Raw genomic sequence first — 14,403 nt, 5'->3', positions numbered from 1 at the left:
GGCGGGGGAAGGTTTACACCGGGCAAAGGCAAGCGCCGACAGAGAGCCACAGCCTGCGGTCCGCGGGGTCTGGTCCTGGCTCGGTCTGTGTCCGAGGGTGGGTAACTCACCCTGAGAGTATGCAGTGACCGAGAAATGCAGTGTCACAGTTTACGAGAATAGATACCAACACACACACACACACACACACCAGGAAAAGAAAAAAGCGAGAAAAAGAAAGAAACCCCCCCACTTCTAGTCATCAAGAAGGAACACAGTTCTCCGATGCTCTGTGTCACACGTGGAAGTATTGGATGTTCTTCTAATCACCACATTCCAGGTCATGTTACCTGCTGTGAGATCCAAGCTGATCCTAGGGAGTTGCTGATTTCTATTGCCAGCCCATGGCCAGCTTGAGACGACTACCTCCGAGGCTCCGTAGTGCGTGCTGCTGGCCCTGGGGAGCTGTGGCTGGGCTGGGACGCACTTCTAACTTTTCCCGGTATGGCTGGAGGTGCACCACCAGTGAAAATGATCTCTCAGCAAAAACCCTTATGAAGAACTGGAAAGAAGAGCGATATGATCCCCAGAGAACTGTGCAGCCCACAGCACTTCCTTCCCGGGTATGTCCTTGTGCTTTTCCTTATTGTGGATATAGCAGATCTCAGCTGAGGTGATCACTGGTCCCTTAATGTGCACGGCGCTTTATCCTTCCCATCGCCAGCTGCAAATACATCAGAGGTGAACGTCCCACGGGTTCTGCAGCCCTGCTCCTAGTCTTTTCTACTGTTCTTTAAAAATGCAGGAAGGCGTCAGACAGCACCCTTCTCCCTGATGAATGCCCCACAACAGTTCCGCTGTGGGAGTACAGATGTGAGGAATGCTTTTTTATCTGAACTCAGTCTTACTCCGTGTAACAGTGGCCCTGGCCCAGCTCTCTTTCCTTTGCTGTTCAGACGGTGAACCCAAAGTCATCACCAAAGCTTTGTGCTCTTAGGTTAGACTGATTTGAAAGCAGTAGTGCAGTTGCAGATACTTTGGTCTCCTTGTAAGAAGTAAAATGTTAAAGTTTTTTACTGATATTTAGCCATGCTAAATGTGAGTTTTTCTTCTCAGTGTACTCACTGCTTTGAAACAACATACTGTTCAGATTACAACAAGGGAAGGCGTCAGAGAATAAAAAGTATGTGCACAGAACTGAAGCTTAGTCTGTCAGGTTGGTAGTGTAGCTAAAGAGGAGCTTCTGCATGACATTTGTGCGTAGAGATGACAGAACTGTTTTCTGTCATTTTCTCATCGTTGAGTCGTGCTCCTGTGCCCCCACAGAACAGGTATTTCGAGTCATTCAGGGAGTGGTATTTGCATTTCAAGTGTTCTTGTCTAGCTAACCTCATCATGTTTATCCCCAACGAGCTTTCACTCAAAATTCCCATTTCGTGCTCCTGAGTTTGAGCCTAACTAAACCCTGCTCTATAGAAAAAATTTCCCCTGGTTGCACTTTATGGGTAGATTTTTACTATTTTGCACTTACTTCCTCAAAGGTTTTTGTGTTTATTCTTTAAGGATTTGAACAAAACCATCACTGGTTTCTGGGTCATCACCCTGAGCTGGCACCTCCTTTGTTCGACCCAACGGCTGGCCTCCATATGCCAGCATTTTCTTTGCTTGTGTCCAGCACTCAGAGAAGTGACAAAGAGAGTGTAGGAAAAGCAAAGAGATGGAGAGAATCTGCAGGCTCTGCCTTCCGAAAACCAGGAGGCCTGTCTGCTAGCAGCGCTACAAGGATATCCTTCAAGCAAAGAGCCCTGTCACACCTTAAAGCCAAGTGTAGCATCATGTGATAAATGTTCTTCCTGGTTTCTAAGCCGTGTTGTTTGTAACCTCTGTGTGTTTCCGTCGTTGGTTTTGTGTGCATACATGACAGCATGTCGCCAGGCACCCTGTGCCTTGTCGGGCAAGCCCAATGAACGCCTTAACTGGAAGAGCTTATCGGAACCAGCTCATAGGAAACGCCAGACCTTGGCAATTAGGTGCGATTTGGGACGTTTGACCCCATATCACTGAGTGCTCATTTTAGTTTTCTCACTTAAAGCCATGGAAGATGTCCTCTCAGTTAATCTGACATTTACACTGATCCCTTCTAATGTAACTTTTAACTTAGCAGGTATGAGGAACAAAGAACATGGGTCAGATCATAACTGAGCCTGATGATCTGTGTGACAGATCTAAGGCATTCTGTACTTCCTGGAGATGAATTTCAGAAATTCAGCTCCCATAACACAGACTTTCCTTTGTGCTTGTATCCCTTTGAAGAGAGCTGCTGAACAGATGATGACTCCAGAGAAGGACTTACTAGTGGTTTGTACCACCCATCAGTGTTAGCATAAATCAGAGTAAAACTATAGATGTCAGAGAAAGGCACTGACAGCATCATTTCGAGGTGGTGTGATTTGTACCGTGAGAGCAGGACGTTTTTCTCCTCTCTGGATATATCTGGGTTTACTGCAGCTATGGAGTTTTCATCTGCAACTGCTCTGAACGGGTTGGGGCACTTGGATACTTCTCCATAACGTGAGTCATTCTAGAGATTTAAGATACAGTTGTCTTCCATTCAGCTGTTATCTAATACCCACACTTCGAATGAGTTTCGATTGTCATGAAGTTGTTATACCAGTCTAGTCTCCGCTGGAGCTTGTGAAACACCCTGACATCCTCTGGCAAGACTGAAGAAAAGGCTCGTGCAATTAGATGTTTGCAAAACATTAGAGTGTACGATGTGAAAATAGCACCGTGTTTCTGAAGAGCAAGAGGAGCTCTCCTGGACACAGCTGCCGCTCAGGCTGTAAGCAAGAATGATGCCAGGTGTGTTTCCCCGCACAGCAACCTCACACGGCTTTCTTGAGCCAGTGTCCTCAGCGCTCAAAACCAAAAATACAAACTGCTTATTCATGTTTTATTTGTTAGTAAACTTACTCAGCATAAATAATAAGAGTAGCCATTCAGTAAAGCTGGCATCTGATGAAAAGTGCTCTTGAACGGCCCCCCGGGTGACTTTAAATAGCCGCCTACTTTCTCTGGGCTCCTGCAATAGCAGGCTTCTCTTCACGGGTGATGGGGATAGAGCGCTCAGGGACTTCGCTTTGTTTCCTCGGCGCACTCACAGTCAGGACACCATCCAGAGAGAGTGACGAGGTTATGGTCAGAGGGTCCACATCATCTGGAATCCTGTATTTCCTGTTGAACTCCCTGGCAATAAAGCCATGCTCATCCTTCAAAAGGAGAAGAGAAGGAACAGCCCTGATTAGAAATGTTCACTGAACCATGGGCCCTCTGCATAAAATGTGAGTCGGGAAGTTCCAGCTTCAAAGGAAAACTCTTCAGAAAGTTGAAAGAGTTTTTATTATAAGACGCCCTTTTTAAAGAGCCAAGACTGCCCTGCCTAGGCTGCAGATGCCTGCAGGCACAGTGTTTACGGGAGCAGGCTTTATGTTCCAGCTCTTGTGCCAGCTAGAGACTGCCTTCATGGCACGGTGCTGTGCTGTCGCCCCTGAGATGCGGCAGAGGGTCTCCAGAGCTCTAGCAATACACAGCTTCCTAGTGAGCCGGTCTCTATGGTGCTCCCTTATTTACTTAACCCAAAATATTTGTAGACGCTATGTCAGGATTACAGGTTTCCATCAACTACAAGTAGTGCTGTATTTCCTGACGGACAGAGCTGTGCCCTAGAAGCTCTCAGGGCTGGCAGTTTCAGTAACATAGCCACTTCACCATGAATATTCGCTTTCTTCTGGCAAGGAGGTGGGGGGTGGCAGGGAGATGGCGACATGCAAACCCTGTTACACACAGCTTTGGACACGGCTTTCTATTTTTGCCTGCCCAGTTGCCACACAGGTCTCCAGAGCCAGCAAGCAGTGGGATGACTGACAGCAGAAGACACCCTTTAAGGATTGCAAACTGATGGGCCTTTTTCAGGAAGAGGCAGCCTCCTGGTAACAGAGCAGGGCAATGCACTGATTCATTATGTGGTTTAATTATTACAGTTCATTGTTAGCTTATTGAATGCCTCCCTGCATTCCTGGCCTCTTCCCAGAAAGACGGAGACCCAGAAATGCCCATTTCAAAGATGATTTTCCAGTTCAGTTCACAGTTCATGTAACATCAGCAATAAATCTCCACCCTGTTGCTGCCCAGTCTGCCATCAGCTGGGGGGGTTGCACAGAGCATCTTCCAGTAGGACTGGTTGAGAACAAGCATTAGAAGTGTTTGAGATGAGCACAGGGGAGGGTTGTTTTGCAGTCTGCTTGTCTAACCACAGATGAGGAAGTTCACACTATCAGTCGCACAGTTAAAATAGAAGTACCTGGCGCTCCTCGTGTTTCCCATGGATTTCTATCATGTCCCCAAGCACCTTCACTTTTAGCTCCTCAGGGGAGAAATGCTTCACATCAAGATTTACAGAAAATTTGTCCTTATCCAGTCGCATCTGCAAAACAAGGAAGTGACTTCAGAAAAGAGCAGGTGAGGGTTCCAGCTTAACAGGCTCTCGGAACACAGCAGTTCAGGGCTCAGGCTGGTGGCCACCCAGGCACTGTCTGACCTTCATTCGAGCCTGGCATTCTGAGCTGGGTGGCTTTTCCCTTGCTGGCCTTTTACATTAACAGTCATCACTACAGTATCTAAAATGCGAATGCTTTCTGTTGATCACGTGGGATAAATGTTGTGAGTGAGGAAGAGATTCTCCGAATTTGTTAAAACTGACTCTAGCTGGCCTAGGGGGTTCTTATCCAATTCCTTTTACAGAATGTCTGGGGGTTTCCAGTTTCCGTGGCTGGATTTTGCAAAGTCTTTCAGGCAAAAGAAACCCTGACTGTGCGGCTCATCTGCAGGCTTTCTCCTGCATCGTCACTCTTCAGTAAGCAAAATAACGTCACTGGTGAGCGGTACTGCCTCACTGCTCTCGCCTGTTATGTGAGCAGTAGGACTTCTGAAACTCCGAGTCGCCTGCTGCTAATCTCACCTCCTTCCCTTCCGTTCAGCACTGTACTGCCCCTCACAAATACTGCTTTTTGTCCTGAAGCTGAATTTGCTTTTCTGCCTGTCTCGGACACGTCTGTGGGACTTTGCTGTACGAGCTGGCTGTCTCTGCCTTCCTGCTGCATTCACGGTCAGGGAGCACGCGAGCCTCCTGGAGCTCCGCTCTGGGATGTGCAGCCAGCCTCTGTGCCAGCTCCAGGCTTCCTGGTTTCTGGAGTTTACCTGGGAGTCTAAGTGCTTCCTCCTCCTTCTAGATTATTTGTGAAGATTTCTCCACTGAGATAGTCAGATGTTGTTATCTGTGGTGCTTATTATGGCTGATTCAGTGGACAGCCAGACTCAGGTCACTAAATCAAGGGAAACATTATGCAAAGATTAAAAAAATAATCTCCTCTCACTCCTTTGGCTTAGAATAGCTCTACGAGTTACTTGTAAATAAGACTAGCTGACTTGCAGAACAGGCAGGTTTGAATTGCATGCCTCTTGGCTCAGCCCCTCTACCGAGCAGACAGCTGCTTCATGATCCTTCGGGTCCTGTATCTTACTTAAAATGCTGCTCTTCTCAGTAGTGATTCTTTAAAACAGGCCCCTTTTTCCTCCGCATCCATGAGCTCCCGCACTGCCTGACATGAGGATCCCACTGTCCCTGCCCACTACCTCTGTGCCGTTTGCTTTTCAGGAGGGAGCTGGGTTGAAGGTTTTGCACAACAGACAGGGAAATTAGGCTTCCTCCTTTCTTCTGTCAGCCCTTACAGTCGTTTGCCACACACACGCAGCTCACTTTGCCTCTGTTCCCAGCACTAGGGCAATACTTGCTCTCAGACACAAATGATTAGCCGAGCATGCAGAGGTTCTTGCCTGATGCAGAGGAGCAGAGGCACAAAACACAGCACCCTTTTCCTAATAACCACCTTCAAGCAGCTACCAAGCTCTCAGATCTCCTGGGTCTCCAGCTCCAGACCCACCAGGGTGTGCACACAGCAATAACAAAGAGCATTAAGAAGGAAGATTACCTCAGAGAGTCCTGCCTCTAGCCAACTGGGCATCCGAAGAATGGGGGATCTCATCAGGAAGGGACTGAAGGTGGGGGAAGCAGGGAGCAGCTCTGACTCCTGCAGGTGCTCTCCGAAAATCTGGTCAAAGATACGACTCGGTGCCAACCACGATAACAGGGGTCTGCGGATCAGAGGGTTATGAATGGTGATATCCATTGGAGTGCGCTGAAGGAGCCTGGCAAACAACTGTGCTGCAGTGCTGTGCCAGGAGCGCGGGACAGCTTTATACCCATGCAGCTGGCCTGGCCTTCTCCCCCCACCGCCGCCCCCGAAGCCTCTTGAACAGTGGTGTCAGGGATTTTATTGTCCCACTCCTAGGCTGGTCCCTTCAGCAGTGCCCAGTAGCTGTCTGAGGGATTTGAACATGCTGCTGAGGAGGAGGGGGAAGGGGAGAAGAAGAAAAGGAGCCTAATGGGGCAGCAAGAAGCCAAAGTACCCAGCCACCCGCCCCGTTCCCACGTGCTGTTTATCCGCAGAGTCCCGAGCAGGCTCGGCGGATGTTCCCAGCTGCTTTGGATGCCATCAGGATCAATGCAGCTCCTATCTTTGGCTCACAGGGAACATGACAAGGGGCCATTGTTCCCACCACCAGCGCTGAGGCTTCAGCTCCCCGCCGCACCCACCAGCCTAGGACGAGCTCTGCCTCTCCTTAAGGCAGAATAAGGCGTTGGTCTGCTTTAGTCAGAGAGCAGGAAAGACTCCAGGGGGCTTTGCTGGGCCACCCTTGGCAGGGTGGCTCTCTGCAGCCCAGTAAACCCACTGCCTCAGTGCATGCCCATCGCTTTGTGTGTGCATTTCTCCACAGCGCTTCAGCCCAACGCCCTTCATCTTTGCTGGAGAGAGCCGAGGAGCCAGGCACCCCGCGACCTCAGAGTACCCCGGAGGGCTCTGAGCCGAGATAAACCAGGGATGCCCACAGCCCCCATGCCACTGCACTGCGACGTGCTTTCTCAGGGATGGAAGCTACCTCTGTCTGCCTGTGTGTCTGCAGTAAGATGGTTTCCTATAATTATGCTCCTAATATGTCTTAAATCCCACATTAATTTTAATTCCTGCCTCACCTATGAACCTAAATCACAGGAGTCGGTTCAGCCTAGAAGCTGTCCTTAAAGGGCAAGAGCTACTCTCTGCCTCTGAGAGCTTGTAACTTACTTAAATACAATTACTTGTTCAGAGGCACATCATTCTTACTGCTAGCACCACAAGTCCTTTGCAAAAAGGTCTGACCCTCGTCCTCCCAGCTTGCCTGTGAGAACAGGGAGCAGAATTTGCTCTGTGCAGCAGCTCAGGCCATAAATACCTTCTCCAGTTCCCCATTACATCAACAGCAGTGCACCTGCTCTCTCATACGCAGGGACAAGGAAATCTCTGGTTTCAGGGTACAAGGAACTTAACTGGGCATTACTCCTCACTCACCCCAACCCCATCCTCACAGTTCAATCAAAATGGACCTATGCCAGCTTCAGATTCCTGGTAAATTCATGATCTCTGGTACAGACATTTCTCTAGGTCTCATTACATCATGCAAAAACCCTGCCTAGGGAGCAGTGTGGGCCGCCAGCCTGCAGCAGCACCCTTTGGGATGTGGAGGTGTCAGCAGTGGGACCTGGATGCTGTTTAGCCCTGCTTAACTACTTCACCGCTCTAGGAACAAAAGGCTTGAGCTGTCTGCTCAGCTTCTGGGGAAATCAAGCTCCTTCGTGCAGGGCACAGGAGGGGCTGATGTGGGTCCTAAGCTCACAGTGGGCGATGACTGTGACAGTGACTTCGAGTGACTTTGCATGATCTGATCAGCACCAGCCAGCATGACCTACTGCCCCATCTCCCACAGGGTGCTTCATGCCCCGCAGGACCAGTGTCAAGGACTCCTCCAGCCTGCCTGCAGTGAGCCTCCTGGCAGGCCCTTGCCTTTAGCAGCACTGCAGCGGCAGAGCCTGAGCTCTGTCCTGCTTTCTCCTGCTTCGGCCTCCCTCAGCTCGCTTCTGTGCCTCCCTGCCGTACTTGGCTGCCCATTTGCCTCCTGCACCCCTTGCTCAAGGAGGGGATCTCGGAAGCTGGGAAGAGGTGCAGGATTTTCCCGAGGCATCCCTGACTGCCAGCAGTGCCTGTGTTCCCTGCCGGAATGCAGTGAGAAGCTTCCCTCGTCACCCTGGCGAGGCATCCAGGGGCCTCTGCGTGTGGCTATTTTGGTCCATCTTTTTATCACACAATCCTCCCTGTGGAATTCACCCAATTAAAACCTTGCAACCTGCAGCCTTCACTCTCAGAGGCAGTGAGAGCTTGGAAGGTCCCTCTCCCAGACACGCCATGGCTGCACGGACTGTCCCCCATGCCTATCCCATGAGTTCGGAGTACGAGTTTGCCAACCCTAGCAAGATCTATGACCAGAACTTTGGAGAAGGTAAGAAAGGAGATGGGATCCCCCTGCACCTTTCTCTCCTCGGGGGCAGGAGGGTCAGTGGAGTCCCCCTGGGGAAGCTGATCTCCAGAGCAGGCTAGGGAAGCTGGAGCCAAAGAATTTTGTGCACAAGAACCCAGGTGAAATCAGGGCAGAATAGCCAGGGAATAGCCAGAGTCTCTCTCTTCAGGTCCTCTTCCTCCATCCATGCCCACTGCTCTCTCTCCTGTCCCTCCCTCATGCCCCCAGTGGTCTGGCATTCATGCATATGCTGTGCAAACACGGAGCAAAGTGCTCTGGCGGGGGGGAGGTTTTGCAGCCAGGGGCTGTGGAGAAAAGCTGAGCTGGGGTGTTCAGCACAAAGCCGGGCAGTGGCTGGGGGGGGGGGGCATATGCTGTGCAAACACGGAGCAAAGTGCTCTGGCGGGGGGGAGGTTTTGCAGCCAGGGGCTGTGGAGAAAATCTGATCTGGGGTGTTCAGCACAAGGCCGGGCAGTGGCTGGCGGAGGGGAAGGAATGTGGGCAGCAGCAGAACCATTCAGCACCGGGACAACAGCATGAAAAGGCAAAAAGCTCCAAGAAAAGCCCCCTGGACAATAGAGACAAAAGGCCTTTAATTCTTCAGGGCAGATTCTTCACCATCAGCATTTTCCGTGCCCATCCGTGGCTGTGAGCTTTGCACTGCAGAGCACCCAGTGCACCTACCAGTCTCTCCCTGTCCACCCAGCAGACATGCGAAAGCTGGAGGCCAGCCCTCGGCTTGCTGGCAGCTGCCGGCTGTGTGGTGGGAGGCAGTGGCTGGCCGGCATCTGGCTCGGTGTGTTGTAGGGACACAAAAGTAGGAACCGCAAGAGACTCCATCCATATTGTGATGATACAGTGGCAAAGTCAAGGTGTTTGCCAGGTCCCAGGCTCCTCCTGTCACCCTCCCCTATCTGCTGCCCACCATCCTTCTCCAGCTCCTTCCCCTGGAAACCCCACACTCCTCACCGAGTCTCATTTTCAGGTGTGTCCCCATGCGAGATTTTAGCCCCTGCCCTGTACCACGGCTACTACATCAGGCCTCGGATCAACAAGCAGCTGGATCGAGGGACCTCTGAGATCAGCCTCAACGAGCACAAATTCCAGGTGTTCCTGGATGTCTGTCACTTCCTGCCAGACGAGCTCACGGTCCGCACTGTAGACAACCTGCTGGAGGTGATGGGGCAGCACCCACAGAAGGCTGACCGCCACGGCTTCATCTCCCGGGAGTTCACCAGGACCTACATCCTCCCTCTGGATGTTGACCCCTTGCTGGTGAGGGCCACGTTGTCCCACGATGGCATCCTAAGCATTGTGGCTCCCCGGACGGGGAAGGAGGTGAAGGCCAGAGTCAACGAGGTGAAGATAACCCAAGAGAAGCAGCCAGAGGGGAAAGAAGAACAGCCTGAAGAAGAAAAAGGGAAAGAAGAGTCCTAAAGGCCCCTGATCTGGGCTTGCACAGGGAAGGTGGGCAGCAGGGAGAGGGATGGGGAGCCCACAGTGCCAGACCCCTATTTCTCACCATCAGTGATTAGCAGGGCGGTGAGGCAGCTGAACGTGTGCCAGACTTCTGCTTTTTAAGGCTGATGGCTGGAAAAAGGGACTTGGAACTGAAGAAGGAGGTGGACTGAAGTGCTACTGTGAGGGAGTGTACTGCAAGTTTTCTCCTAGGTCAAGCGCCCCCTGAGCACCATGCAGGGTGCCCTTCCCTCACTCCAAACGGCAAGGGTCACTCTTACCCTAAACTGTGAGGCTGTGTCGCAGTGGACTGTTAATAGAGGGGAGAGAGGAGAAGAGGGAAGAGGTGATCCCAGTGCCTCACTTCTGAGCTGGTGGCTGACCCTTGTGGAGAGGGAAGGCGCTTGTTGGTCTGTAAAAGTGCCTGCAGCTCTCAGGACAAGAGAGGAATAAATCTGCCTCTGATCTTCTCTTGTTTGCCTTGAATTCATGTTGCTTCTGGCCAAGACACTCTGCAGCAGGAAGGATGGACAGTGTCTTAGCTGCTACAGGCACGGGGAGCAGAGCAGCAGAGAGCTCGCACTGAGCTCGCCTGTGGAAATGGCATCAGTGAGGACCTGGAGGGACTGTCCCTGAGGCAGCCAGGGCACCTCTGTGGGTGCCCCCCTGGCTCAAGCACACTGGAGTTGCTTGCTTTTGTAGGGAGCTCTCTTCTCAAGGAGAAGCGCTGCAGAGTGATGGGCTCTTGGAGGCTCACTGTGCATTTCCAGACCTGCAGCTGGAGTTAGTTCAAGGAAACAAATGTCAAGCCATAATTTCTCTGCTTGCTTCAGCCTGCTAGATTATGGGACACAAGGCTTGTGCACACACAGACCTTTTCAGCCCTGGTGAGGGGAGTCAACCCCGACATGCTGAAGGGAAGGACTCTGCTCAGACCACAAGTGCCTTTCTGGCACCCCTGCACTCTGTAGAGTCACGGAGGGGATGAATTTGGCTGCTTTTCCAGACACTGTGTTGCTAGTGGCTACATGAGAAATGTCTCCGTAGTCTTGTGATGTTGGGCTGGGGATCATGTGTGCTGCTGTTGGTGGCAGCTGCTGCCTTGCACAGCCCCGAGGGCTCAGCAGGTGCCAGTTGCAATCCTTGTCTTGTCAGAGCCAATCAAAGCATCCAAAATGCTGTGTCACTGGCCAAATATGGGGATCCTTGGCATGCCTCAGTGCAGCCCTCCCACAGCAAAGTGAGGAGGTTCCAAGGTCCCTGTGGACTGGACAGAGCGTCTCACTCTCCCTGCTGGGAGGCGACCTGCAGGCTTCTGCGCTCTGCCTCCGTGAATACATAGAGCAAGAAATGCCCTGCTCAGGAGTCTGTCCCATGCAGAGTAACTCCTCGGTTTAAGGCTGCTCTCTCACCCTTGCCAGGCAAAGTGGGATTCAGACCAGAATGAACGACTGTGCAGCTATTTTCTGCCTCTCAGGGCCTCTGCCAGCAGCCAGGATCAGAGACAGATTAAGAGAAGCCCTGCCTGCCAGTCTCATGAGAGCAAGTGGGAGGATGGCTAAGCCTCCATCCCCCCCGGTGCAGGTCAGATACCCACACTCACCGTCTGTACTGCTGAGGGATGCCCTTTCTCATGAAGTAGGACCAGATAAGCTGCTGCCAGCAAGTACTTCAGACACTGCCAAAATAAAAAGCACCTTTACAACAGGCTTTGTCTAAATCATTAATAATAATTCCAGAGAAAACCTGGGCTAATAATGCCTTTCAGTCACCTGAAGCAGCTGATTCTAAGGGTAGGAAGAGCCCAGTCCTTAACTGCTCCCCTGTCTACAAGCCTCTCTCTGCTCCTCAGCTCACGCTGCACCAGATACACACGACACCCCATTCACAGCAGCACCCACCGGAGTCCCCGGAGGGCTGAGTTCCCGAGCCCATCCCCCTGTGGTGAGGACAGAGACATGGGTCTCTGTGGGGGCTCAAGCATGGCCATAATTTCTTTAGTCCTCTGCCATAAAATGATTCCTCAAACTCACAGCCACTTCGGAGAAGCAGCTATAAAAGTCTTTTTGTCTCTACTCTGGAACCTTTTGTGCTGGTACGAAGGAACAACGGTCCCCTTGCTCCCTGCAGGCCCCCTGTCACGAGGATAAACACCTTCATTGGACTGGGGAAGGAAGGATGGCCAACATATGACCTGCAAGCTGGGCAAAGGGTGCCTGGTTGAAGGAGTGCACAGACACACACAGTGCAGACGTGGCACACGCTACAGCATGGAATGCCGTCAGGCCCTGCTCTGACTCCGCCACCACTGGGGCTGAAACCAGCGTGTAGCCAGGGCTGGGGCTGTACAGAGAGCAGATTCTAAGACAGAAGTGCCCCAAACAGTTTAAAGCTCTTTCTTCTTCATTTTTTATAGACAATGCCGTCTTGTTGTGTGCCTGTACCACGCCTAGCACAGTGTGGTCCCAGTCTCTCGGTTTCTGAGGTACCTTGACACTCTTGCAATAGAAATGCACAGCATTAGTATTCATTAAACAATTCTGTTTTCCCTCTGGCTTTTATTAGCCCTGTCTTTGCTCTCCAACAAGTTCATTCGCTATTGCTGAACCCTTGCAGGCTCGTCCTGTGCCAGTTGCACAGATTGTTACCCAGAAGATGTCCCTGAGGACAGCTGCTCCAAGCAGTGATGCAGTGAGATGGGCTGACACTGCCCGGTGTCAGCCCCTGGGCTGTTCCTCTGCACCCTGGCAGGCTTTGCACAGAATAGCCTGATCGGTTTGCTCAGCAGGAGCGCTGGAAGCCGTGCTCTCTTTCATCCTTACAGACACAGACTGAGGAGGGAATGCAGACTGGCAGCCAAAGTCTCTCCAGCTCTGCCAATGTTTTTGATGCCTTTCTGTTTCTCTGGTGGACCTCAAACCAGCAGCTCCAGTATTTGTGAAAGCAGCTGATGGGAACAGGCTCCCAGCCTTTTTTTTTTTTTCTTCTCCACAAAGCAACAAAACCCAAGTTATCCCAGAAATCAAAACAGACCCTGGCTCACTAAATCAACAGTGTCTATGGCAAACCCAGAGACACACAGTCTGCAACTTCCCAACAGGTACAGTCTCCTGAGACCATCCAGTCTTTGCAGGACCCTGAGAACACGGTCCTCTTGGGATCAGGACTAAATCCAACCTGTTTGCATAAATCCAATTCTAATTCTCCCTGGGGTGCTGTGGCGCAGGCTGAGCTGTGCGATTTCTCCAGCCACGTGCTGAGGAGCAGTTTTTGAGCAAGACCCAGGCTCTGCAGGTCACACAGTGCAGCTCATCCATGATTCAGCTAAGACAGCAGCTGTGCCCCCTGGTCCTTGCAGAGGAAAACTCTTCTTCTCCTGCCACTTCTAGGCCGGTAAAAGCTTTGCTCTGCACTTGGGCAGATGATACATGATGCTGTGAGCCTGGCTGAGAGCATGGGTACAGCTAGAGTAGGACACTCGGGACGGTTCCTGATACAGCTCACCAGAAGCGTGAATTAAAACTTACCCACTTACCAGCACATCCCATGAGACATTCAGGCCTGTACAGAACTGGGGCTGACTGCCAAATCAGAGCCTGGAGCATCGTTTCTGCCCGAGGGCCACATTAACAGGGTAACTTTCAGTACCGAGTATCAGCTCTCTTAGAGCTTCCGGAGATCAACTACCTGTGGTTCAGTCCAGGAATGACCAGCCCCAGTCTGAAGGGCTCTCAGCAGGGATAGAGAGGTAAAACACACATCACTGTTCCTGTTTGACATGCTGAGGGGTGAGCCTAAGACCTGTACTGCAGGTCCGTAATGATGCAAGGTCCCTCGTGGGATTCTGTCTCTCTTAAAGGCACAAATCCGTACACTTTCACCTAGGTGGCTTTAAAAAAAAAAAAAAGGATTCCCAGTAATGTCCCTGAGGTTGAATGTGCCCTTTAGCCTACAGCAGAAATAGCAGTGCTAGAGCTTAGCTGAGAGCAGGGCTGCAAGCCTGCTCTGCCCTTCACTGGGACATCATCTCCCTCCCGGGAAGAAACTCTTTCTTTCTCAGATCATGCCAGCCTGTGCCACACGTTTTTCTGACATCCTGCCTGAGACGCACTGATGAACAGCAGGAACAGGACTGAGCGCTCCCACCCGGGTGTTCGTCCTTTTGTTCAGGAACATTTGAAGTCCCTCCTCCATCCCCTTTTGCATCACTGCTGGCATCAGCAGGATGGCGAAGGTGGGAGAGAGAGAGAGAGCGGACGGACACGCACTGTACAAACCATAAAGCAGAATTCAGCCCCATGTCTGAGGCCTGGAGGCATGCTGCTACCTTGCCGTCTCCTCCCCGGGTAGCAGGAGGTGAGCCCGGGCTCTGGGGGCACGGGGAGCCCATGGCGAGCCCTCCGGCAGGTGGCACGCACGGGCCCCGCAACGCGCCGCCGGAGCGATGGAGCGAAACCC

General features: G+C 51.7%; 4 protein-coding genes across 4 annotated transcripts in view; 3 read left to right on the top strand and 1 right to left on the bottom strand.

Moving 5' to 3' along the window:
- Positions 1 to 397: 397 nt before the first annotated feature.
- On the top strand, positions 398 to 2,208 carry LOC104499145 (chromosome unknown open reading frame, human C11orf1; the record flags this gene model as incomplete). The annotated part of the gene is given in 5 exon segments (XM_010142609.1): positions 398 to 459; positions 462 to 602; positions 1,096 to 1,162; positions 1,543 to 1,679; positions 2,203 to 2,208. Coding segments are annotated over 5 exon segments (413 nt in total), but the record flags the coding sequence as incomplete, so codon positions are not given.
- A 710-nt stretch (positions 2,209 to 2,918) lies between these two features.
- Positions 2,919 to 6,453, bottom strand: CRYAB (crystallin, alpha B). Its single transcript, XM_010142606.1, has 3 exons — positions 6,027 to 6,453; positions 4,340 to 4,462; positions 2,919 to 3,248 (listed from the first exon to the last, which is right to left on the bottom strand). Exons 1-3 carry the CDS (start codon positions 6,222 to 6,224, stop codon positions 3,045 to 3,047), a joined length of 525 nt encoding a protein of 174 aa, XP_010140908.1. The 5' UTR covers positions 6,225 to 6,453; the 3' UTR covers positions 2,919 to 3,044.
- A 1,882-nt stretch (positions 6,454 to 8,335) lies between these two features.
- Positions 8,336 to 10,000, top strand: HSPB2 (heat shock 27kDa protein 2). The gene is made up of 2 exons (XM_010142605.1): positions 8,336 to 8,469; positions 9,473 to 10,000. Exons 1-2 carry the CDS (start codon positions 8,376 to 8,378, stop codon positions 9,922 to 9,924), a joined length of 546 nt encoding a protein of 181 aa, XP_010140907.1. The 5' UTR covers positions 8,336 to 8,375; the 3' UTR covers positions 9,925 to 10,000.
- A 4,170-nt stretch (positions 10,001 to 14,170) lies between these two features.
- The window catches only part of LOC104499144 (chromosome unknown open reading frame, human C11orf52), a 6,586-nt gene continuing 6,353 nt past the window's right edge, over positions 14,171 to 14,403 (top strand). Inside the window, 1 exon segment of the mRNA XM_010142608.1 lies at positions 14,171 to 14,179. Coding sequence (XP_010140910.1) covers positions 14,171 to 14,179 — 9 coding nt within the window.

This window comes from Buceros rhinoceros, unplaced genomic scaffold, assembly GCF_000710305.1.
Source record: "Buceros rhinoceros silvestris isolate BGI_N320 unplaced genomic scaffold, ASM71030v1 scaffold40698, whole genome shotgun sequence".
Classification (NCBI taxonomy): domain Eukaryota; kingdom Metazoa; phylum Chordata; class Aves; order Bucerotiformes; family Bucerotidae; genus Buceros; species Buceros rhinoceros.
The sequence above is the reverse complement of the archived record's forward strand: the minus strand, read 5'-3'. Positions and strand labels throughout refer to the sequence as shown.

What these genes read in the sequence shown, in the direction of transcription:
- CRYAB (XM_010142606.1), bottom strand. Translation starts at nt 6,224, where the DNA reads ATGGATATCACCATTCATAACCCTCTGATCCGCAGACCCCTGTTATCG. An exon ending in TAGAGGCAGGACTCTCTGAG is followed by an intron (nt 4,463 to 6,026) that starts GTAATCTTCCTT and finishes CTTGTTTTGCAG; the next exon opens with ATGCGACTGGATAAGGACAA. An exon ending in GGAAACACGAGGAGCGCCAG is followed by an intron (nt 3,249 to 4,339) that starts GTACTTCTATTT and finishes CTCCTTTTGAAG; the next exon opens with GATGAGCATGGCTTTATTGC.
- HSPB2 (XM_010142605.1), top strand. Translation starts at nt 8,376, where the DNA reads ATGGCTGCACGGACTGTCCCCCATGCCTATCCCATGAGTTCGGAGTAC. An exon ending in TGACCAGAACTTTGGAGAAG is followed by an intron (nt 8,470 to 9,472) that starts GTAAGAAAGGAG and finishes TCTCATTTTCAG; the next exon opens with GTGTGTCCCCATGCGAGATT.